Source organism: Corvus hawaiiensis, chromosome Z (assembly GCF_020740725.1).
Source record: "Corvus hawaiiensis isolate bCorHaw1 chromosome Z, bCorHaw1.pri.cur, whole genome shotgun sequence".
In the NCBI taxonomy this organism is placed as follows: Eukaryota; Metazoa; Chordata; class Aves; order Passeriformes; family Corvidae; genus Corvus; species Corvus hawaiiensis.
The window spans coordinates 50,929,509-50,954,856 of record NC_063255.1 but is presented as its reverse complement, the minus strand read 5'-3'; the positions used below and the strand labels follow the sequence as shown (position 1 = coordinate 50,954,856).

General features: G+C 39.7%; 1 protein-coding gene across 5 annotated transcripts in view; it reads left to right on the top strand.

The window, feature by feature from the left end:
- The first annotated feature begins 1,358 nt into the window (after positions 1–1,358).
- Positions 1,359–25,348, top strand: part of PRR16 (proline rich 16) — a 154,642-nt gene continuing 130,652 nt past the window's right edge. For all 5 annotated transcript variants that reach the window (XR_007200907.1, XR_007200903.1, XR_007200905.1 and 2 more), the window contains exon 1: positions 1,359–1,618. Coding sequence is in view for 1 of the 5 variants with exons in the window: in XM_048291448.1 (XP_048147405.1) it covers positions 1,457–1,618 (162 nt within the window). In the remaining 4 variants the exon portion in view is untranslated. The remainder of the gene's footprint in view (positions 1,619–25,348) is intronic.

Here is a 25,348-nt window from a genome sequence, read left to right as displayed (position 1 = left end):
ATTTCAGCCAAATTTTATAGTGGAAAAACGTGGAAAGATAATTACACTTTATCCTAGGCAGTAACAGGTGCTGTCGGGCCCTCATTATTCATATCCCAGTCCCACAATCTTCCCAGAGACAAACTGCTCGTCACCAAGTGGGATTTTTACCACATGCAGACACGCTGCTCTGGGCAAGATTGCTTTTCCTGTCCTGCTTTAGCTAGGTTAAAACATCTCAGGCTGCCAAAACTCCCAGAAACATTTACAACATCAAAGTCAGCTGCAGCCATGCAGGGTGATGCTCAAAGCAGGGCTTGGCTGCATGCCTTCTTCTCACTGTTCATAGCTAGTGGGAGATAGAAATACCTAAACCAACTCCTTTCAGCTTTTTTGCAGTAAAATGAAAAACCACCAGAGGTTAGTGATATCTTACAATCTCTTCATTTTGCTCCACAGATCGATCTCTGAAGAGCGGTAGGGGAAGTATGTGTTCAACAGTGGCACTGGCCAGTATACCAGAGAAAGAGCCTGATAGAATATTCATGAAAGATGCTCTGGCTCATGTGCCTCATTTACTTCTATATGATGTGATACACAACCTTTACTTCCCAACTAGAGTAGGGTCTACTGATTATTGGTATTTTGCAGTGCAGTATATACGGGTGAGCAGGGACATGTAAGTGCCTTTTACCGATTTGGTGGCATTTACACAACACGGTCCTTCCATAGCTTCCTTAGTCCAAAACGAGGCATGTACACTCCAGACGAGACAAACCGGTCACTTAACAGTACAGGGGTTTGAGTGTCAACCCCGCAATAATGACTTGTATCACCAGAAACTGGCACTGTTGTTGTCTGCTTCGACAGGGATTATTCAGTGATCAAGCCACGAAAAGTGTTTCGTTTTTGGGGGGCTGCTTTGGCGGGTAAATATCTTTTCCCCGGCAGAGCTAGTGCGACCCGTCCCGCTCCCGAGGACCACCAGAGAGACAGCACAGTGCACCCTCTGGGAGATAGAGCGCAGTGCTCTCGCCCCCTTCGGGCGCCGAGGAGGTGGGAGAGCATCTCTCCCGAAGAAGCCGCCCTGCCTCCGCCGCCCCGCAGGAGCGCGGGCGGTGGCGCTCCTCTCCCGGCCCCCGCGGCCGCCCGGAGCCGGAGCCGGGGCCGGGCCGGGCCGGGCCGGGCCGGGCGCGGGCGGCGGCGCGGGCGGGGCGAGGCGCAGGCGCGGCGTGCGGCGGGCTGCAGCCGGGCACCCGCGCCGCTCCGGGAGCCGATGGCAGCTGCACAGCGCGGCCGCCCGGCGGAGCGCGGCGCGGCTCGGCGCCCCCGGCGCGGGATGCGCGGGCGGGCAGGCGGCGGCGGCGGCAGCGGCTGCGGCAGCTCTGGGAGCCGGAGGGACGGGGCCGGGCGGCCGGCGGCCGCCGCGCTCGCCTGACCTGTGTGCCCCGCTGGCCGCGCCGGGCTGCCCCGAAGGATGTCCGCCCAGTCCAAGGGGACCGCATCCTCCTCCTCGTCGCCGTCCGAGGAGCCGCCGGCAGGCTCCAAAGCCAAGGTGAAGGAGCAGATCAAGATCATCGTGGAGGATTTGGAATTAGTCCTGGGGGACCTGAAAGATGTCGCCAAGGAACTTAAGGAGGTGAGAACGAAGGGCTGCGCGGGCGGACCGCAGTCTGCCCCGTATGGGGCAAGCGCCCCACTGCCCGCAGGCCGGGTTCCGGCTCCCCCTAGGCTTCGCTGCCGCCCCCAGGCTCCTTTTACCGCTTCTTCACCGCGGATCGAGCAACTGGTGTCCAGGCTGGGCACGGGGCAGCTCCCGGCCGTGCTCCGGGGCGGGCGGCTGAGCATCGCTGCGCTGCCCGGCGGCCCGGAACGGGACGAGGGGCGCGGCTCCAGCCCCGTGTCCCCGGTGCCGTGCGCCTCGGGACCGCCCGTGGTCGCCTCGGCTGCGAGGCGGCTCTTGGGGACTTCCCCCCTCGGCGCACCCCTCGGAGTTTTATAGTTTTATTTTTCCCGGGGGAGCCTCTCCTGAGAGGTCCTTGCTGGACGAGGAAGGTGTTCTGGGGAGCTGCGGGACCCGCAGCGCTGCCCGGTTCCGGGCTGCGCCGCGCCGGCATCCCGGCGGTGGGCGAGGAGTCGGGAACGACCCCGCTCCCGCTCCAGCGGGTTTAACTTTTCGGTTGCCCGGTGCAGCGCCGTGCTCGCCCCCAGCAGCAGCCCCGATCGCATCTCCCCGGCGCTGAGGGCTGAGCGGCCCCGACCCCGCGCACCCGCCGCCCGTGGCGGAAGCTCCGCGCCCGGCGCGGCAGCACCGGCGCGGCGAAGTCTGCTTCAGCCTCTGCAGCCTGCTTCACCGGGAGCTGAGCGCCCTGTTTATCGGTCCTGTGTGGCAAGATTGCCTTTGCAATCTCTCTTTTGCCGGTGGCGGATGTCATCTCCTCTAGGTTAATCTGCAGGCAGAGTGCGATTACCGCGGGCATGTTCATAAGCAGGGAAATGCAGTAGCTGAAGGAAAAGAATTTGGCTGTCCTTTTGGAGATTTCCACGTTATCTTGATTTTGCTACACAACTGGTCGACAGATGGTTGGATTATGCATCAAAATTCAAATCCAGAATCTCTGTGTATTGTTTTATAATCCTATATTTAACATTTATAACAGGCTTCGGGTTTTGACCATCAAATATTAGTTTTCTATTTTAATGACATTGTCAACAAGTTTCTTTCAACAGTCTTTTGCCATCTGAGGCAGTCTGAAATTCACCCAGTGCTTTGTATAATGTTGAAAGATGTATAAACGCACGGCTCACTAATCACAGCTGTTAGGGTCTTTTTTCACCCACAATTCCAGGTTTCTCCTTCTCTTTTTTTTTGTTCTAATAATATATCTATAATTTCTCTTTTCCTTAATGTGCTGCTGTCTGTGCTTTTTAATTTTTGAGGTATTTTGAAGTGGAGATAACCACTGCTGTAGAGCAGCTCTTTCAACGTTTTTAAGACTGATAGCGCTTCTGTTGCTGCAGAGGGACGTTTTCAGGACCTGGAGAGGATGTAATGTATTCTGTCCCATGAATGTAAATTGTTCCCTGCACATAATCAGTCTGAGCTTTCTTTTAGTGAGCAAACAGGATTGCTGTAAGTGGAGATCATATATCATAATTTACTGTGGCATGTTTTATCTGAGAAAACTTGTCTGTTCTGGTTGACTGCATCTGTAAAAGAGAACTGGATTTACCTCTGCTTGATGGAGAAACTTGTAGAGAAATGGAGCTGTAACTCTGTTAAGTACTGTGTACCTGTTGAAGGATGCAAGGATTGCCAATAGCACCTATTTTGAGAAAATAAAAGTATTTTTATAAAAAGAATAGTTAAATCTTGTTTCTAACTACAGGTGAGGTTTTAAGTAATGCTTTTCACCAAATAGGACTTAGAAAGATGGTAGCTGTGATACTCCAACAAATAAAAGTTGCATACACATACCTCTGCTTGATTGCAATATTATCATTATGTGTCAGATACACTTTGTGTGACATTTATTTTGGAACGTCTGCAAAGGTTTGCCATCTGAGTACCTTTAGTTATCTGCCTTTATAGGACGGGCTAAATCTGTACAAAAACTCCTCACATAACTGCAGTTGATACTTTTTATGTGAAAGTGAGTTAATTGGTAATACTATAAGCTAATGATCAATCTCTTTCACAGGTTGTTTGTAGGTGTTAGAAAGCATTGACAGGCTCTTTGTTAAAGCTTACAGGAAGTTAGACTGTAGCCAGTTTTGGTGTATTACACATAGAAATATAACTGTGCTTCATTTAGGTTCCCTACTGTAGGACTAGTCAAAATGATGAAATAGAGGATGTGAGTTCACACTTTCCACTTTCACTACAAATTGCGTATTTTTGGAAATGTTGTTGCTACCTTTTTTTTCCCCCCAGGATGTTTGCTGCAGCCCAGCTGCTGTGCTACAACCTTTTGTTGGTTTTTTTTTTTTTTTTTTTGGTATATAGTAATACAGTATTCTGTAAACAGCATTTCATTTTTTTATTACTATATAAAAAGTTTTCAATTCTGGTACAGTGGTAGGGCATAAAGGTGTTTTTAGCCCTTTTTTGTGTAGTTCCAGTATTATTTAGTTGTGTTATAGAAAATGTTACAGTAATATTTATTTGTGATTACATCATTTTTAAAACACTTTTTTCCTTTTCATGCCTACATATTTGTTACCCATAAATATAAATTATGATTATACTTAATGGAGCACTTTAGTTATTGTGATAGATTGCATATCTATCTTTTAGTCTTCTGGTTTAAGATTTCATGGTCAAAGTACTGTCAAAATACCATTTCATTGCTTCAAAGTGAACTGCTCTGTAACAGTGAGTAGCATGGCTGTACAGGACTTGTATGTCTTATTACATTTAGTTTGTTATGTTTTACTTGCATTAATGTATTTGCATTTGCCCTTCATTCTGAACCTTTTTCTAATCAGCTCTTCAACTTTTTTTTGGTTGTTGTTTTTAAAAAGGGGAAAATGAAGAGTGGGTAGAGGATGGTGTGTTAAACCTGGATAGACAAACCACAAAGTGTATAAATATTCTCTAGAAGCATGTGACTAAATCATGTGGACTAAACCAAGTACATTTTAAGAGTTACTGTGTCTCAGAAGTCCAAGATCCCTTTCTTCCCTCCCTCTCTCCCCCTTGTTTATTGTTCTGGTCTGCTTAGGCTAAGGTAACCACAGGAGATTTAGGATGGAGAAGGGGGATGACTCGGAGACATGGAAGGATGGAGTGGTGCTGAGTCCAGAGTCTGAACTGGTGTATGGCTAGTCTTCCCTAAGGTGCAGTTAGTTTAGGAGACACTTGGCCCATTTTTTCTCCTTTCTAAAAAGAAACATTGTGTGGGTGTATGGCAACAACAGGATGTGTTTTTGCGATGAAAGAAAATAATGGATTTGAAATGGATTAAGTCACTGTTAACTTGATGAATATTCCAAAGGAAAATCAAAGGGGTGCCAGAGAATTGAGTAACACTTTCTATTCCTTTAGTCCAGACTATTTCAAAATTAAGTTGGTGGAGCCTTAAACTTTGGTTCTCCTCCAGAGGATTGAATTAAAGATGTTTTTCACTGGAGTTTGTCTAGAAAGATGGTTATTATTAAGTCTTGTTTTGGAGCTGATACTTATTTGTCTGTTACCTAAGTAATGTACTACTAGAAATCAGAAGGTGTGTGCTAATTAAACTATTGCAAAAGGCATGATGTAGCCCTCTGATTACTTCAGAAGGGATTGTAGGGGATGTACATGTGCACTTGTGGACAGCAGGGCACAGAGATTTATATAATCTTAATAATCATAATATAATTTTTAAGACTTCCCTGCTTTCACATTTTATGATAATGTTACACATTTCTGTAGTCTTGTGCTTGTTTTCATTAAGGAAATACTTAAATAAATAATTTGATAAATACTTTTTGTAGTAATAAAAATGCATCTTGCAGAACAAATTCCTGGAAGTTATGTGTGAGACATTTGCATAGCTTTTAATTGGCTAAGTATAATTCAACCTTTTATCGAAAGGAAGCAGCTGTGTAGCTATTGCCAGTGTTTAGAGTACTCCAAAATGGAGGTGCAGGAGAAACAGAAGCCCTCATAGGCATCGCACATGCTTCAGCGAATTTCCAGTCATTTGAATCTACCTCCTCTGCTTTAAATCCTGTGAAAATGTCTTGCTGACAGAATGAGTGCATAATTCTCTGTCATCTAACTGATGTGTTTATTTTCTGTAAAGATATGATCTGTTAAATTTGGGCATGAATTAATAAATATATTCCAAGTGATGATGACACTAGCAGATACCAATCCCCCTCCCTCAAAACACCATGACACAGTTCATTATAGGATAAATGATCTGATTCCATAACCAGTCATCACTCTCTTAAGTGAAGGGTGGTCATGTGTTCCATGGCTTTAATTTCTGGATCAGGACTGCAGAAGTATATTACAATTTCAACCACCAGTGTTTTCCATTCCATTTTTGTTTTTGTGTTCTGGTAACTATCCAGATAGTAGAAGGTACTTCAAGTTCTTGCCTTTTAAACCGCAAACTGTGAGGGGTCGGGTCCACCAAGAGGAGTGGAGCAGTAATAGTCAATCATGTATCAGTATCTCTGGTATGCATGCAGTGCAAGCACCAACATAAAAAATGTTTTGTGTTCATATTGCTGCATGAGATGAGGTGGGGAGTTATTATAGCATAGTTATGGGAGATACTGTCTAGAAACCTAAGGATAGGCAAAAAAATAGCAAAATGTTTTAATCCATTCCTTCTTCTCATTCTGATTCTTGCCTCTTGTCCTCTTTGGATTCTGTTCAGGTGTCAAGGGCCTGCCACTCTTTTTTGCTAGGTAGTGGCAGTTGAATAAAGTGGTTTTTATGCATATAATGTTCCTACCATTAGAAATCTAATTAAATGCAGATGCCCTACTCATATCTGGATCTTGGATGCAGGCCCTCTTAACAGTGTTCCTTCTGGAGTCTTTTCTTCAGTGCATACACTGTCTGCATATGCAGATCCTGGCCAGTAAGGTGTGTGAGGGACTGAAGCTTTTTTGTAGTTTTTTTTTGCTGTGGTTGGGATTGGGATCCAGTTCAGATACCAGGATCAAGGTGTTGCATGAGTAAAGTAAAGTTGCCATTCCAAAACTTGCTAATCTCTCCAGCAGCAGACTTCTTTTTTCTGCTTTCTTATTGCACTTATTCCTTTGTGCCAGATGCAATCATGTATTGTACCTGGAAGTTTGACTGCAGATTATGATTCATTATGTAAGGCAAGCACTGCACAACAACTTTATTGTGATCTGCCCAGGGGTCCAAAGAGGGCCATAAATAGTCATTGCAGATAACTGAATTATATTTTTTCTTTCCATTTATTTCTTGTGGTCTGTGAAGCATTTATACAGTTCTAGACAATAAAACATACAATGAACTCAGATAAAACACCTATGCTAGTAGTGTCAATTAAACTAATGGAGCTAAAAGGTAGCTGTGAACCTTAAAAAAATCCCATGAGTTAAAGTAGTCAGAAACATTTATATGCTGATACATGGCAGAGTGAGGTTGCTCCATGTCTGATTTGTAACCAAATCTACCAAGAGCTGGTAATTGGGTATTATGTAACCCCATGGAAAGAATAACTAGTGTACCTATGGAGAGTTGCTTATTGATATCAAGATACTTGACAGAGGGAAGCACACTGCTAATTCGTGCTACCTATTTTATTTTTAAACTCATGTCAGCTACTTCATTCCTTGTAAGTAATACTGCGCTTCTGATAGTAATGTGCAATCAGGAGCTAAATAGAGCATATATAAATTCAGTTTTCAAATAAAAACAGTACCACTGTTTTTGAATTTCACACAGCCTGCTCACTACTGAACGTGGTACAGAAAACAGTAGTGAGGCACAAACTTCAGTCTGTTGCAGTCTGATTTTTTCCTGTTTGGAAGGAACAAAACTAAGTTTGAGTAATGGAAATTAGTTTTGGGTTACATAATTTTTATTAAAACTTCAAAATTTAGAGGTGTTAGTTGCTGCTACACGTGTTTACGAGTACATTATGCAACACCAACGACTTGGTTGTACAGCATCATTGAAGCTTTGAAGATTTTGGTCAGTTTTTTCTGGCAATCATACAAGGTTTCTGTTCCCATTACTCACCTTGGACAAAGTTCTGGAATAGCCTTCCTACTTCCAGTCAACAAAAACTTCCAGCCAAATTACTGCATATGTTTTACACGTGTTGTGCACAACTAATTCGTACTGCTCTTGGGAGAGCTGTGGGAGAGGTACAAATGTTGTCGCTGAGCTTAGAGTGCTTTCCCACAGTGCCTGTTTCACAATACCTTTGTGAATGAGCATCGCTATTCTCTGCCAGTTTTAGTTTCTTTCAGAGCTGCAAAATATTGATGGCCCATAGTCTTCTCTTATTGTTATACTCGTTCTTTGAAAGGATGGTGAAAAAAATACATGTTCAGTAACCTGATGGGAAAGCTCATGTATATCCCGTGCAGTTTCCCCCTTTTTCCTTTTTCAGTAGAGGTTGCTGCTGTGAGGCAAAGAGAGTTAAGGGGTCTATTTTGCAAATGGACTTTCTTTCTCACACAGCCCGTGTCTGAAATCTGTGCAGGTTACCACTAACCTAGTTACCTATATGTAGACAGGGCTTTATTTTTCTTTACAACTGGTTGGGCTGTTTGTTTGTTTGTTTGTTTAACAGAAGCAGAAAATAGCAGTTAATGTACATTGTTTTCTTGATGAGTAAAATGCTACCTCATCTTGAGGTATGAAGGTGTGCAGCCTATACATACCTCCTACTTACAGCTCCTGTCCATCTCTATACAAAATTGACTGGTCATTCTTGCTGCAGTGACCTGCAGTGCTTCAAAATGCCATTTATTACTGTACCCAGGGGAAGAAGAAAAGCAGACCCTGTTTTGCTGTGGAGGAGTTGAGAAAATCCTTCAGCAGATCTCTCACTACAGCTTCCCTCTGTCAGGTCGTGTGTTGTTGAATGACTGGCGTGACAGAGCTTGCTGGCTGAGCTGCTGGCATTCTGGTTTAGTTTGAAATTGTTGCAGTACTGATGGGAGGCAGTGAGGACCCATGGCCTCTGAACAGTAGTAGTACTATCAGTCATTGGTTCTGCAAAAACTGTAGCGTGTTCATGTGTCTGTAAAGGTTAGCAAACCCATCCATTGCTTCATGCAGCATGTGCCACATTGCATTATGAAGACTGAGAGCACTGATGTTGAATCATTTCCAGATTTTATTGAAGATTATTTCTCAGTAATGTGAAAAATTCTGTCATTTTAAAATTTTTCATTTTTTCACCTTATTTCTTTTTTAAATATACAGTAATTTTTCTAATGTTTGACCCAGGATGGTACTACAATCTTCTCTGTATTTTGGTCTCTGTTTACACTTCTGTGAGTGAAGAGCTTCAAGGTAGAATTGGAGTAAGACATCCTTACTTGCAGTATAATCATTTGCCTTGTAAGTAGGAGAAGAAGATAAAACTTATTACCTAGGAAAATAGTTTGAGAAGTTTATTATGTATTTATTAAGTTTATTAGGTGAGATGAGCTGCAGCAGGCTCCAAGAATTCGTTGGGATACCAACAACTTGATCTAAGCTTTTAATTTATCTGCAGAAGATAAGTGTTTAAAATATTCACAATTTTGGTATCTACTGAAGTTTCATACTTTACTGGAAAGGTTACTGTGTTAAAGCAGGCAATTTATGTGGCAAAAAAGATGCAGATTCTATAAACTTAACAAGGTGAAAGCATAAAGAAATTAAGTGTTTGGACTTGCTTCTCCATTATAATTTTTTGGTTCATACCCATGAAACAATACCCTTTCTGTATAAAATTATATCTGAAAATATGAAACATCAAGATCAGTATGTTTTTCTTACTGCAGTGTGATAAAACAAAGTGTAATTCTTCCTTTGTATGCTTTTTCATTGAAATTTTCAGCTAAAGTAATGACTGAAAGTTCAGCAGTTATTGGACAAAGAATTGGAAAAGATATATTTATTTCTTAATACAGAATTACATATTGGTTGAGATTCAAAAGGGCCCCTAGAAACTGTCCAACCCATTCAAGAGTCAGCTAGAGCAGGTTGCTTATTATCTTGTTCTTGAATATCTTTAAGGATGGTGGCTCCACAACCTTGCTGGACTACCTATTTTAGTGTTGAATCACCCCTTTTTTGATCTTGTTTTTAGGTCAAATTTCCTGTATTTCTAATTGTGCCCCTTGTTGCCTCCTTTACTGCTTCTATTAAGTATGTAACATACGCTCCAGCGCCTTCCAACCCCTTTTCTGGACTAGCTCCAGTGTGTTCATATCTGTCCTGTGCTGGGGAGCCCAGACCTGCGCACAATATTTCAAATCTAGTTTCAAACAATCAGGTGCATGTTTAGTAAAAATGCTATGTCGCAAACATTTACTTCCCTCAATAAACTTTTTTTTTTAGCTGAAATTTTAAAATTTGCTGAAGTATATATTGTGTACTTTTTCATTAAAGTTGCAGTAATAAGTGGTTGTGTACTTCCCACTGCCTGTGATCTGGAGATGTATTTTACTAAATTTCAGACAGAGTAGTAAACAACAGATTTGCAGTATAGCTCCCTCTATGAATATAACAGATGCATGCACCAAGTGCTTGGAGCTGGTGTTAGTGAGTGCAGCCACTGGAGCCTGTATGTCCCATCAGGCAGTGACGATTGGAAGGGAGGACTGCAGCCCCTTCTGCTTTTACAGGAATGCTGCTACTCCCATAATGTCTCTGCACTAAACCAAGATATATCCTTTTCCCCACCTTCAAATGAAATGGTCCAGGCAAACCCAGTGTAATTATTCAAATTAACTTTGTGAACAATTCAGGTTAATTTTGCCTGTCTGCTTAATTTTCGCTTTCGTTTTCACTATGCTAATCTCATAGTAATCCCTCCATTTCTCGGATGCTCTTTGTTTTCTTTTCCTAGCCCTTTTCCTCTTTTCCCTCGTAACAGTTTCAGGTGTTTGTGTAGCTTTATTTACCTCACTTCTAGGAGCTATCAGACGTCAGACACAGATGTCATCTGTGTTCTTAAGCACGAGAGTTCTTGTCTCTCCATTCTTGAAACTTGACGCATGAAAGTCAACATCAGAGCTTCAAGATAGGTCTTAAAAATTTCAGGTGTCTCTGCCATTTATCTCAGAACCTCAGTTGTTGTCCTCATGGATCTTCTGCATGCCAGTAGGAGATTCTCATGTGTGGGCTCATTGTTAATAACTTTATTTTAGTGCAGTTTCTAATGTTGTGTAGATAGAAACTGAAAGCTGCTCTTTGCATTCAAGTTAACTGGTTGGTATTTCAAGAAAAAGCTACCCATGATAGATTAAGTTAGCATTGTTTCCTAAAATTTGCTTTATCTTTTCTCGAAATACTACATAACTGTTCTCTTAAATAAATGAGTCTTGGTTACCAACTGAACTGTACTTTTTTCTCTCCGTGTTTTTACTGATGATTGCAGAGATGTTTTGAATGAGGTAAGTTCATCACAGCAGGTGGTCTCTGGTAGTGCTAAGGAGTTTTATCTGTGATATCTAGGGTGGTAAAGTCTAGACTTACTTGGCTTTTATTGCTTATATATTCTATGGCCTGTTTGAAGGGTCAGTAAAACTATGGCATTTGGATAAAGAAATAACCTGTGTATGAGCACAGTGTTCGGATAACTTATTAAGACTAGAAAACTATACAAGTATATCTACCTCTGCTGAAGTAGTAACTTTCTGTTCCTTGAAATCAAAGTACAGGTGGTATGATGAACCTGAAAGACTTAGAGAAAACTGGTGTTTGACCAGTCTGGGATGTTTATGCTTAAACAAAAGGAGGAGGAGGAGGTTATGATCATTATTTTTTCTTGTTCCCTGTTGACAATTGATTTGCATGTGCTTGTTTTTCAGTTGGTGATTATTTGATTCTTTCTACTAAAAAAAACCCATAAAAAATGAATGCTTGAATTGTAATAAATCATATACAAACACTTGGCTTAATTATTTTGTTGAAATGTCTTAAATCTTAGCAAGCAGAATGTTTGCTGATGTGATACAGCTTTGATAGGGCTGTTGTCTTTAAGGAGTTCCAGTCATTCAGGACATTTGATGCGTATGTTTGTGTGTGAAGTTGATGTCTTGGATTCACATACCTAATTTTAGGTGAAATTAGAACCCCAGTACTTGTATAGACAGTAATGTGTATTAATTGCTGTGAAGAAGTTCCCATTCTTTTATTTAAGCCTTAAGTTCATTGCATACAAAAGAATTGTAGTCTAAGATTGATTAAAGCTAGACATACGTAGAAATTTTACATTTAATGTCAGGGAACTTATGGAAATGCCCTTTAAAAAATCTGTAAAAATGTCTTCTAAACTTTGAAAGTTCTTAAAGGTAGTTTAAAAACCTTCTGTTAAATAATGAATCTTTTCTGAGTGTTTATTGCAAGATTGCAAGTATGAGAGATATGATCCTCATAGAAAAAAATTGACTGTATTTCAGTGAATGACTGCTGTATACTGTTTCTAGGAGATGAGCACTTGGCAGGCATTGTGAATATTTACTTCAAGTTTCTTACAAATTAAAAAAAAATAAATCAGTTCTATCAAAGTCAGAGTTCATTCAGTGTACATCATCTTAGAAACAGGAGCTACTTTATGATAATTTCAACAAAATATTAAACTTACCTAGTCAATTATTTTTCCCATAATCTGGTAGTCTTCTATAAATTTATATCTGCCTTAGAATATAAATTGTTTTTGAGTTTGTATTTTCAACAGGTATTAGTCAATCAAGTGCGTAAAACAAGGTACTAGGAGAAAAAGTTAATAAATAACCTTCTGGATTTATTCTTTCTTTGGGAAAATGTAAATAACCTTGATTTGATGCTTGATGTATTATGGAGTCAAGTGTAGTTAATAATAATCTATTATGAACAAAGGAAGATCTCGTAGATCTTGTGAATTGTTTGCTGAATGTGAAATGTGCTTTTGTTTAGGTTTCACAACTTGTGACAGTGACATCTCATGTTTTAGGACTGGTGTCCTGGTGTTATGTGACAGCTTTTCAAATGGCTTTTGGTTTTTTTTATCACAATCTTTTAGAAGAGTGGGAATTCCAGGGGGAATTTGGAAAATTGTTGTTCCTTAATTTTCTAAAAAGTAAGTTTTCGTTTAATAACTGCTTGTTTTGTACAGGCAAAGTAGTTTTGCCATGTTCATCTGTTATTTCTCAATCTACTAATCAAGAGTGAGACATCATTTTTGTCACTGTGAATTACATATATGATCTGTCTTCCTTAAATGCATGATTTCTTGTACATAGTGAAACAAAGTTATCTGTTACATCAATGCTGTTACACTGCAACTAGGTCTTGGTCAAGTGGATTTTATCTTAATTAAATGTCTATTTTGAACAGATTAAATTGTTTCCTTGCTTTTTATACAGTAACTATAGACTTGGAACAGTTCTGTAGCATCCTTCCTGTGTGGCTAGAGGACAAGACATCAGCATTTTGAATTCTTCTGATGTAGTGCTCTAGCAGGTGTATATGTCTTTTAAGGTTTTCTTCCAATGAAGGAGATATTCTTTGAGTTTTCACATGCTTCTTACTGCAGATTGTCATTTGATACAGACAGGAAGTGTAGTACAATGTTTTTGTGGCTGAAAACTGTTTAATCTAGGCCAAAAATTCAATTGGGCAAACAAATAAATAATGACAAATAAATAGCAATACCAAGATGGTTGCAGTTTCTTTTTGCTAATGATGCCACTCAGCTCTGGTAACTCAAATAGTTCTTTGTTTATACATGTATGTCGGTACATTAGTAAAGAATATATTTTTTTATTTATTTGGTAGGCTCTTTCCAGTTGATGAAACAGAGCTTTTCTAGCTCTATTTTGATTGAGTTGTTCTTCACAGAAATGTGTACAATACTGTAGGTGAGATCTAATCAGAACTTTACTGGAACTGTATTTTGCTACTTTCTGAAGTTTCATTTCTATTTGGTGAGAAATTGCCTGTTAGCAGCCATTCTATCATGACCCCTCTGCAAAGAGCTCTATGAATTACTGAACTTCCAGTCTGTAGCACAAAGATACTTAGTTTGTCCTCATGGCTGTGATAATGCACAAGAGGAATTTTATCCTATTTGTAAGTATCTGAGAGATTTACTTCATGCCTTGTGTGTTGTCTATTAGCTCTGCTGCATCAGCAAATTTACTGAGAGCATTTGAAACTTTTGTAACAGGATAATTAATAAACATATATTGTATGATAGCAGCCAGAGTCTGGTTGAGGAATTTCATTACTGTTTCTTCATGACCCAAGTCTACTGCTGTTGCATATCTAGAAAACAAGTTAACTATAAAGTAATCAGCAATCCACCTGGAGTTGGCTTTTCAGGCAGTACGTACTTTAATTGTAGAACATTTTGCTGCTATACAATGTGAAGAATATGAGTTTTTATGCACTGAAGATGAGAGCAGACAAAATTAGGGAGAGGGCATTCTCTAAATGCATAGAAAAGCATCTCTGTTCTTCAGGATCCCCTTCTACCTAGACTTTTGTAAAGCCTTTGACACTGTCACCCACAGCATTTTTCCTGGAGAAAAAAGCCTCTCTGGGAGTGTAGTGGGTGTACTATTTGCTGGGTAAAAAACTGGCTGGTTGGCTGGGCTCAGAGAGTGGTGGTGATTGGAGTTACTGGTGGCCAGTCACCAGTGGAGTTCCCCAGGGCTCAGTGATGGGGCTAGTCCTGTTTAATGGCTCCTGTTGATAGCTGTGTTTTTAAAATGCAAGACCTCTTTAAGTTTAGGGTTTTAAAATTATTTATTTATTTCAGTCCAGCTGTGTTAATCTACTGTTATTATATGCCAGAGCTTCTATGATTGCTCTTTTTACGGCGTCTGAAATGGTCTGCAAGTGTATAATCTTTTATTGAAGCAGTGACTAATTGAGAAGGATTTGTGTCCTTTCACCCTCAGAAATACTTGTGTATTACCATTAGCAGTAGTAATGTTGCAAGTGTTGATGGACATATTTGGAGTTGGGAAATGCCAGTACCAGTGAATGAGTACTTTCCTGGACAATGAAGCAGATTCTGCGGACTAGGTTCAAAGACTTGTAGTTACAAAGCATTTTTGTGAAACAATTGTTACAACAGTGTAGTGTTACTAAATTACTGCTCCATAATTTATATTAGAGAAGTTGAGCCTTCAAGGAGGTGAGTTGAAAAAGGCAAGAAAAAAGGGAAGGAAACTGGTGTTGGTTTTCAGAATCTGAGCAATGTCTGTGTGGTCTGGCAAGGAAATCTGAAATGTCAGGAATACAACCTCAGAAATATTTTCACTGAAGTTTATCCTCACTATTCTTTATCCTTGTTATTCCTAATTTTATTTTTTTCCCACCTGCTATAGAAACTTTCTCTTCACAACCATAAATTGCCACTCTTATTTTCATGAAGGAATATGCCCACTTCGACTTTTCCACATTGATAATAATCTACTATTATTTATAGACTTATGTTTCTATTTCTTTTGGGATTCTTTTGTTAGTTTTTGCTGTTTGGATATTCAAACATCACATTTTTGCATATTGCATTGTTAAGAAAGTATATATCATGGTTCTGAATTTTCTCTGAATGTTTTCTCAGACCACAGTTATTTTCCAAAAGCATATTTCAAAATGCCTTTTTTTCTTCTCCCTCTCCTTTCTCTCTCCATCTTAGAGTAAACAAAGGCTGTTTACAAGACTTAAATTCTGTCCTTGCTCTAAGACAAAGTAATGCTTCTACTTAACTAGCATTAGGTGTCCTGGCCTGTTTTGTGTTGTGGCAACACCTTAATTCTGTCATCAGGGCAGTGAACTTTCACAAAGTTTCCTGTCTTCCTGGAGGGTTAGGTTTCATCTGGTGTGAAACCATGGCCAGTGAGTAACACCCTGTGGGACTAGAGTCTCCTATCTAGTAATCTTTCCCCCCTCTCCCCTCTCTCCAGTCTTCTGGCTCTTTTTTCAGGCTCTGGGAAATCTTATATCAGCATACCCAATTAAAAGTAAGAGTAATAGTAGTTGAATACAGCAATTTAAGTGGTGTTCTTCTGTGAGGGACTGACATTAAGAATTTGTCTTTGCATGTTGGTATGAATCTACTCTATCTGTGAAGTAAAATGGTGTCAGAAGGACCAATTTGCTATAGAATGCTGTATATTCATGTCAAAGGAGCATGGTCCAGAATGGCTGGGTACATTTACAAATGCCTAAAATGCCATTCTGAAGAGTTTACTTGGTTTCGTAAATTTAATTTTTCTTTGCAGACAAATGTAATGTTGCAGAAATTGTAACACACCACTAGCTGCCAGGTGCTCCCCATTATAAAATACCACCTTCAGTTATTTTGTTAAGGTCGAAGAGTTCAGACAGAATTTTTCAATGCTGAGTTCTGCATCATGGTGTTATGATTTTTTAGAAAAAAACCTTTTCTTTTAGACTAAGTAGCTGATCTACTTCAGAGCAATAAGCCTGGGAAAATGTCATGGTTTTGATCATGCTTGTCATCTTTATGCTTGAAAGCTTCCCCCCATCCCCAGCCCCCTGCTGCTTCCTTTCTGTACTGTAGCAAAGAAGTCTAGCCTTTGCTAGAGTATAGTTTTTTGATCACAGAAGCCTGTCTGACATGACCAGGGGATGTAAATGTTCCCTCTGAGCTGCTGTAACAAGATTCTTTTTTTTTTCCCCTCCTCTCCTGAGTAAGCCATGCTACTATGCTGAGCTAACTTGGTGGAGAGACGCATACCTCCAAAGAAAGGAGAAGGTTGAGGATAAACTGGGGTTAAGGTGTTGTGATGCTCCTAAATTGCATGTACAATTTACCTGTGCATAAGGAAAAGTTGTCAGAGAGGGGTGGAAAAATGACTGTAAATGAGATACTAATAGTATCAACAATAAAGTTGTGATCAGAGATATGCATGTTAGATGGCTCTGGGAAGAAGAGAAGTTTGACTGGAAGTTTGAGAGTTTTTAGCAGAATTCATGTACTAAAGTCCCTTTTCTTCAGAGTGCTGAATTAGAAGACTGCCAGTATCCTAGACTTTCTTGCACCTTGATCTATAAGTGGGTGAAACCCTCTAGTGAAAGGTCCCTCAGGCTTTCAGATCCCTCATATCATGCCTGTCAGTTCTCTTGTTTCATTGTGTACCAGTGGTCTTATAACGATCTACATGACACAGCTATCATCATGGTGCCAAATGATGGAGTAGGTATTTTCCCCTATTTTGATTTGCATTTTAAACTAGGAGATGCAACATAAACTTACAGTATGTATTCTTAAAATGTTTTCTTAATTTGTTTTGACAGAGTTTTCAGTTGCATTCCCATAGTTGTTTTATGTAAGACTGCCTTGCTCGGTGTATTTTGTGATGGTTCTGCTTAGTAATTAGCTGTGTGATACTATGCTGCTATAATTATTTGGAGTGATAGCCCTGCCTCATACATAGCATGACATTCAGAGCTTTTCTGAATAAAGAATTCATTTTCTATTGGCCTTTTCTGTGATAAGTGTCTCTGTGGTGCTGGAAAGTCTCATAAATGTTTAATAAATTTATTTTCATAATACATTTATGAGGTGAGGGGGTTTTATCTCCAGTTCACAGATACAAGACTGGAGGGTGGCAAATATGAAACAGTAAACACCTCATTTTTCAGTGTATTAAGGACTTTATGGATCTCCTTACTTCAGCTGAAATAGGTTTATCTTTGACAAATCAGATATGACTATTTCAGGTCAGAAAATAAGAAACACACATCTGCAAGGTAAGTACAATTTTGATGTCAGTAATTTCCTGTGGTATCACCAAGCTGTGTGACAGAGGCAGGGGTAGAATCAATGTGTTTTTGAAATTAATTTATTGAATTGGCTGCTGGATCTTTCCCCTGCCAGCTCTTGGGGATTTTTTTAAAGTCTCTGTTGCTTTTGTATCTTCCAACACAATAATTCAGAGCTCTCTAAAGAAAAGATATTGCTCTCTTAAGAAAAGATATTGGTCTCAGGCCAGCTTGACTCAGTCACACTGGTCTTAGGTTGAAGCTACTGTGCAGTCTACATCTGGACCACAAATATGTGTGCCAGGAGCTCCAGCTAAAATTCTAGGGGCAATTTTGGCCTACTTATCCTAATTTATGCCCTAATTTTTAAGGTTTAGACTCCAGTAGAAAGGACACTAAAGGCATGCAAAGTTTGATTAATTAAGTGGTCCAGGAAAACTGAATCATACATATTGAAAGCCAAATCCCTGACTGAAATGAGGCTACTGATAATGGTAATTTCTGAGATGGTTTATGCAAAAATCCACAGCTAGCTGAAATAAGCTATCAGAATTATGAAGAAGTGTAATAGTTTGTCTATCTCTTAGCTGTTCTCAGCTGAAGTGCTGTTGAAATCAGTATTCATTAAAGGAGAGAATACCACCAAAAAGCTGACTGTATTTTGGGAAGGAGATTTCAGTTTTCTATTTGAACAATCTGGTGTAATGGAAGGTGCCCCTATGGCAGGGGCGTTGGACCTAGATGACCTCTCAAGTCCCTTCCAACCTAAACCATTCCATGATTCTGTTTTCATTATTCTGTGTTCTCAGAACCTGTTTTGGAGAAGGATCTTGTGGTGCTCGTGTAATACTCACTGGTCTCAAAGGTGTCAGGTATAAGCAGGTAGCTACTGTAAAAGTATTTCAGGATCTGAGGAATATAATCAGGCTATAGAAATATCTTCAATTATGATTGAATAAAGTAACTGTAGACATTAATTTTAAATTACCTGAATTGCATAGTATTATTAAATCAACATTTTTTCCTACTGATATATAATTTTTTCTCCTACACTCTAAGTTATATAAATCTCCTTGTTTAAATTTCAGTCCTGTTTTATCTTATTTCTCAAAGATAATCTAAATTATTTTCATTAAAAATTCATCATGTTCTTGATGAAATGTGCACTTGTTTTACCTTGTTAACTACATCAATAATCACCTTTAATCATGCTATGAAACTTGAAGAGAATCTTTTATTCCGTCATTATGGATGATCTTGGTCCCTTTCTGAAGAAAAGTTAAAAGAAAAAGTGCAATTTGCTTGTGTATCATTATAGTGTGTACTGTGAAAACAGACTGGTTACACTGTTTACTGGAATTTTAATTAAGCAAAGCCATCAAGCAACTAGGGTAGATGATTTTTAAAACTGTATATTGGAATCCTTGGAAAAACAAAGCATATTGGAAAAAAAAATTCTTTCTATAGGTGAACTATTTAAGACACTCTGTGTTACAATTTCCACAGTACATTTGGTTTCCATGCAGTGTACTTTTTGTGTAGTAAAAGAACACTAAAAATGAAGATATGAGTATTTTCCTCTTTTTATCTCTGGTAGTCCCTTATTTCTTTCACTGGATAATATCAGCATTTTATTTCTTTCTATAAAGGCAGTACAGCTTCTGTGTAATACACCATTAGGAAAAACACTATTTAGCTACTGCTCTAAATTGGTTTTCAGTCCTGAATTGTGTTGCAGCATAAACCAGAAGTGAGTGATGTATTTTGTTTCACATATGTTGCAAGCCTCTTCACAGTGGAAATATCGGCAAAGGAGGGATTTTCTTCCTAAGTTTTTGTTATATTTAGAGGTGACAAATTGCTATCTTACATATAGCTAAAATTATGCCTAAGTCAGCAGTTGAAACTGAGAAACAGATTACACTGATGTTTTGTTGACTTTTATGTAACTTTTGTGTTTTTAGGTTAGGGTTTTTTAGCAAAGCAAAGTTTAGCACAGCTTTGATATACATGTACTGCTGGCTGTTCTTCCAGCAGTGTACATACAATACTCTGTCTAATCTGTTTGGTTTCTTTTAAACATTCCTTTCAAACTGACCTATCCTTTAGTGACTCTTCTAGATGATCACTATGACAGTATTCAAGGTCTGCCATGTTCAGAGCACATTTTTCAACTTTCTTGCTCAATTGTTGATGTCCTTCCACCACTTGTGCGTCTGTTCAGAGGCTAGGAAGACCATCTTTGCAGCTTTATTAGCTGAATGAGAATTAGTTTTAAATTCAGTGGGAAGTAGGAATTGTTCTTACAGCAAACATCCAAGACAAGCCCTGGCTCTGGCTTTAAACTAGAGCTTCAGTTAATTCTTCTCTTGAAAACTATTTTGCTATCTGAATGTGATTTTAAATTTGAAATTAAACCCTGAAGTTAATAATTTTTCCTTGGTTGACCTACCTGTGTATTTTATTGCAAGTATAGTGCACCTGGAAATACCTTCTGAAAAAGGATTTTGTAAATTAAATCCTGTATAACATTATAGCCTAAACTCAGCTCCACATCTGTGCACTTGGTTTGACTGTATTTCATGACCTCACCAGGGTGTTGTAAAAATAACTGCAGTGAAGATTGTTAAATGCCTATATATTATAGTAATAGGAGCCGTGTAAGAGCCTAAGATAGATAGATAGACAGATAGCATTAGTGCATTAGAGGTTTCCTTGAGAACACTAACCAGATTAAGTGCCAGTATTCTCCTATGTAGCAATGTTAATTGCCAATTTTTGGCAGTTGCAGAGGCGCTAATTACTTTTTAATAGAACCAATGGAAGAAAATTTTCCACTAAGCTTTTATGGATAATTATTGCAATTTTTTTCCTTCCAGGAGCTTGAAACTTTGCTCTTACAGCATCCATCAAATCTGTCTTGCAGATAAATGGTAGCATTACAGCACATGCAAGACTGTATTCTGTATATTTATATCATCCCTGTCTGCCTTTTAAATGATACCATTTAGAACCCAATCCTTCATATCACAAGTTTCAAAGTCTTCAAACAGAGAGTTTGTACAAATAAGACATTAAGACATTGCTTTGTCTTGTTCAAATACATCGTGTTTTTACACAGTGCATTACATAACAGCCACATCTATAGGGTCTTTCCACTGTACCCAGAGCTTTTGAAGCAAAGCTTCACAACCATGAGGAATAAATACAGAGGAGTGCTAGGATTTAATGCGCTAAATTTGCCAGTGTCTGGTTCCTTTCTATGGCTCATTCTCTCATTATGTATTTGTGTTATGCTCAAAATAAAAAGAAGAAATCATTGCATGAATGGTCTCAGAAATACAAGATACACGTAAGATGCTAAGCATTAAACCATGTCAAGAGGTGAGTGTGTCATCGCAGTTGGACTGAAACAGTATTGGTATTATCTTACGTCACACTTCTGTTAATGAGTTTGTCACAGTTCATTGGGATTTTGGTGTACGACTCATCTTTCATAATTTTCATAAACGAGTATGTCATGCCTTTTCTATGGTAAAGAGGCTAAACATTTGTGGTTTTGGCTGCAAACCCCAGTGTGGCTTCAGCATTCCCCATGGGTAAAGTGTCAGTGTTGGGCCCAGTCCTGTTTAGTACCTTTATTGGTGATCTGGATGAGGGGATCTGCATGAGTCCACCATTGGCAGATTTGCAGGTGACACCAAGCTGGGGGAAAGTGTTGATCTATTGGAGGGTAGGAGGGCTCTGCGGGGGGACCTGGACAGGCTGGATCATTGGGCTGAATCCAGCAATATGAGGTTCAATGAGACTAGGTGCCGGCTCCAGCGCTACAGGCTGGGGACAGAGTGACTGGACAGCGGCCAGGCAGAAAGGGACATAGGGGTACTGGTTGGCAGCAGACTGAACATGAGCCAGCAGTGTGCCCAGATGGCCAAGAAGGCCAACGGCATCCTGGCCTGTATTAGGAATTGTGTGGCCAGCAGGACCAGGGAAGTGATTCTTCCCCTGTACTTGGCACTGGTGAGGCCACCTTGAGTCTTGTGTCCAGCTCTGGGCCTCCCAATTCAGAAAGGATATTGAGGTGCTGGAGTGTGTCCAGAGAAGGGCAATGGAGCTGGGGAAGGGTCTGGACCACAAGTTTATGAGGAGCAGCTGAGGGAGCTGGGGGTGTTTAGCCTGGAGAAAAGGAGACTTGGGGGCGGCCTTATCACTCTGTACAAGTGCCTGAAAGGAGGGTGCAGCCAGGTGGGAGTCAGTCTCTTCTCCCAGGCAGTCAGATACAGGACAAGAAGACACAGTCTTAAGCTGTACCAGGGGGCATTTATGTTGGACATTAGGAAAAATTTCTTCACTGAAAAGGTGATGGGGAATTGGAATGGGCTGCCCGGGGAGGTGGTGAAGGCACTGTCCCTGGAGGTGTTTAAGAAGAGCCTGGATGTGGCACTCAGTGGCCTAGTTGACAAGGTGGTGTTAGGTCATGGGTTGGACTTGGTTATCTCAGAGGCCTTTTCCAGCCTAGTTGATTCTGTGATTCTGTGATTCTGTGATTCTGTGATCAGGTCTTCAGCATTAGGAGGCTTCTTGAAGGACAACACTTAGAAATTTAGAAGGATATTAAGATTTTTACTGGTCAAATTCTAGTAGTTTACCAGAACACCATTAAGATAAAAGATGTATGTAAAAGCAAGAGTGTTTTGAAGGTCTGTGGGCAGGTAGGGACAGTGTGCCCCAGTCCATCCCCTCAGTGATGATTGATGCAGGGTTCACACAGGTATGTGTGCATCTTACATTCACTCTTGTCCTGCATTTGGCTCTCAAATACACCTCCGACAAGTCTATTTGAAATATTACCAGAATTTGGACAAAATATTTTCTAGTTTTTTTTTTCTTTTTATTGTTACCAGAATAATTACCCAACCAGAAAGATTAGAGGAGAGCTAGTGTTTACAGCTGAAGTATTAATCATAAGGATTTTGTTCTTAATGTTGTTATATGCAATAATTCCAACATATACACCTTAAATTGTAAATCACATCATGATATGAAATCACGATCACAGAGTAAGAAACTTATGTTGTAATTTAAACAATAATTTGATGTTAGCAAGGTTGAAGCAGTGTTTGCTTAGAGAGTCATTAAAAAGTTCTCTTAGTGTTTGTGTGTATTATCAGGATGATGTGTTTATAATATAGTGTATACTCATTCTCTTCTCTAGAGCTAGTTGATTTGCATTAATTGTTCCCCACTGCTTCTTTATCCCTTTCTATATGCTTATAATTACAAAAGGACCTCATCAAAACAAACAAAAATCACTTCTCTTCCTTCCATAATCACCTTTCCCTTCCAAACCATCTTTTTTCACTGTCCTTGCAATGTAATGATTGAATAGTCAGTATCACAAGCCTTGCTTACAATACTTCATATGGCATTCATTTGCACATTTCAAGGTTTTTAAAACTGCAGCTGCTTATGGTTTTGATCAAGATGAAAAATACTGTTGCTCTCCTGAAACTCAATAAAATAAATAAAACTGCAAGTTACAAAGTTTGTTTCCCTTTCTGAACTCTTTTTCAGAATGACAATATTTTAATCAGTTTGAAGTATTTTTTAGTCTTGTAGGTTAGTTATTTACACAGGCAGTCAAATGAATAGATGGGAGGGAGTAGGAAGAGCATGGAGAGAAATGGCTTCTAGAGAAAGGAGATGCTCTTAATAGTTGGAATAGACAGAGGATGGCTGAAATATCTGGGTGAAGTTGCCATCGGCTTTGGGTGTAACTAAGTTGACTGTTTCCCTCATTTCCTAGTGGTAGAAACAACTACAGATGCTTCATAGACATGATTTGAATAACCAGTGCAGGACTGTTGGGAAGATGTTTAAATCTAAAAAGTTCCATTTTCCAAGATCAGCCAGACATAGACATGGAGCAGGAAAGCATAAACACCTATCAGAACAGACAGATACAAGAAATCCAAGTAAAACTGGGGATGAAGAATGATACTCCTTATAAATCACTCTACATCTTATAGCAACTTAATCCAGAACTCTCATTAATATCTGGGTGTTGGGCTAAATGGCTAGCACAGGGAATAATAACAGTATCATCCTCAGCAGTGGTCTTCTCGTAACTCGTAATTCCTTAATAGAGTATTGCAGAATGCTGATACATGTAGAAGTTTATTCACCAGAACAAAATCCTGACTGTGTGACCAGTGGCCACAGCTGGATGTAGTCCAAGGCACTCCTTTCAGTTCCAGGCACTCAAATCATGGACCTCATTAGAGCCATCCCTCTGTACATTATCAGAGCTGATGATGCCACTGTTCTGCCACTTTTCCTGCAGTCTGTGTATGAAACAGGGGTAGACGAGGAAATTTGCTATATTTCTTGTGTAAGACTTTAGATGTTGATTTGACAGTAATATACAACAGATTTTGTGGTGTGTTTTTGGAAGTAGGATTCCCTTCTACTTTGAGAAACCCTGGACATGCAGAAGGGCCTTAATTCTGTACCAAAGCCATTACTGTTTCAGACATGAGTTTGTCATTAATTTGAACCTGAATTCAAAGGCGGTTCATTCTAAATTCCAATGAAGATATGAATCAGCTTATAGTTCTTAGCAGGAAGGATTTCTTACAGTAGTAAAATACTGGGGTTTGTCCCACATGGAATTTTAAACCTGTAGGTAAAATCGAAGTAAGGACAGTGAGTATGTTTCAATAATTGACATAGTTTTCTAAATCTGTGACTGATTTCTTAGAACCCACCAGCAGAGGAAAGCCTAAACAGCTGATGCCAAGTCTAAGGAAATCCTAACAGTAGTGCTAGAATTGACTGGGTTTCTGCTAATAGAGACTACATTCTCCTTTTCTTTATCCATGTAGGTTTATTACGTATAAATCTGCTGCATTTTTAAAAAAATTATAATTTCAAGGAATTTTGGAAGAGAATTAAAAGTGTATAATTTTTTTGCAGTGAGAAGTCATCTTTGATGGTTCAAAATCTGTGTTCCTCTGGTTTTGATGATAACTACAAATTTTGTGAAGAGATAGCCACTTCTGGACTGCTCTTTAAAAGACCCTTAATTAGATTTAGTCTTCCTAATTTTATCTAATTAGGTGCTAAATAGTTTGTCTCTAGTGGCTGTTTAACAGTCTGGATGATTTAGGTTGTATACTTAGACTTTTTTGGCTCTTGCCTGAGATAAGAGAATCGCAGTGGCTGTAGAGATTTCTGATTTTTTTTAATGACAGTTCAATTTTAAAGCAAAACTGAAATTAATTTGTTTCAGGCCTTGTGAAATATTTTCCCTTCAAAACCATAATAATGTATTCTATAAAAGTTAAAATGCTAAGAATGCTATAAAAATTATTTTCTGGGGATTTGTTATTTTATTCTTACTTTGTTCTGATGACACCAAATCTCCTTGACTGAGAAAGGAAACAAGCTTTGGGGGGTTGATCTTGGGTGGTTGCTAGCTGCTCTATCACCCTCCTTCTTCACCAGGACAGGAGAGACAATAAGAAGGAAAAGCTTGTGGGTCAAGATGAGAGCAGGGAGGTCACTCAGCAATTACCATCACAGGCAAAACAGACTCGGGGAAATTAATTTAATTTATTTCCAATTAAAAATATAGAGTAGGATTGTGAGAAACAAAGGGAAAACCTAAAACACCTCTCCCATACCCCTCCCTTCCCAAACTCAGCTTCACTCCCAACTGTTCTATATCCCCCCCCGCCAGGAGGTGCAGGGGGATGGGTAATGGGGGTTGTAGTCAATTCCTAGTTTGTGGTCCCTTCTCCTATCTCCTCATGCTCTTCCCCTGCTCCATCTTGGGTCCTCATCATGGGATGCAGACTGTCAGAAACAGACTGCTCCAGCAAGGGTCCCCCATGGGCCACAGGTCCTGCCAGAAAACCTGCTCCTGTGTAGGCTACAAGCTGC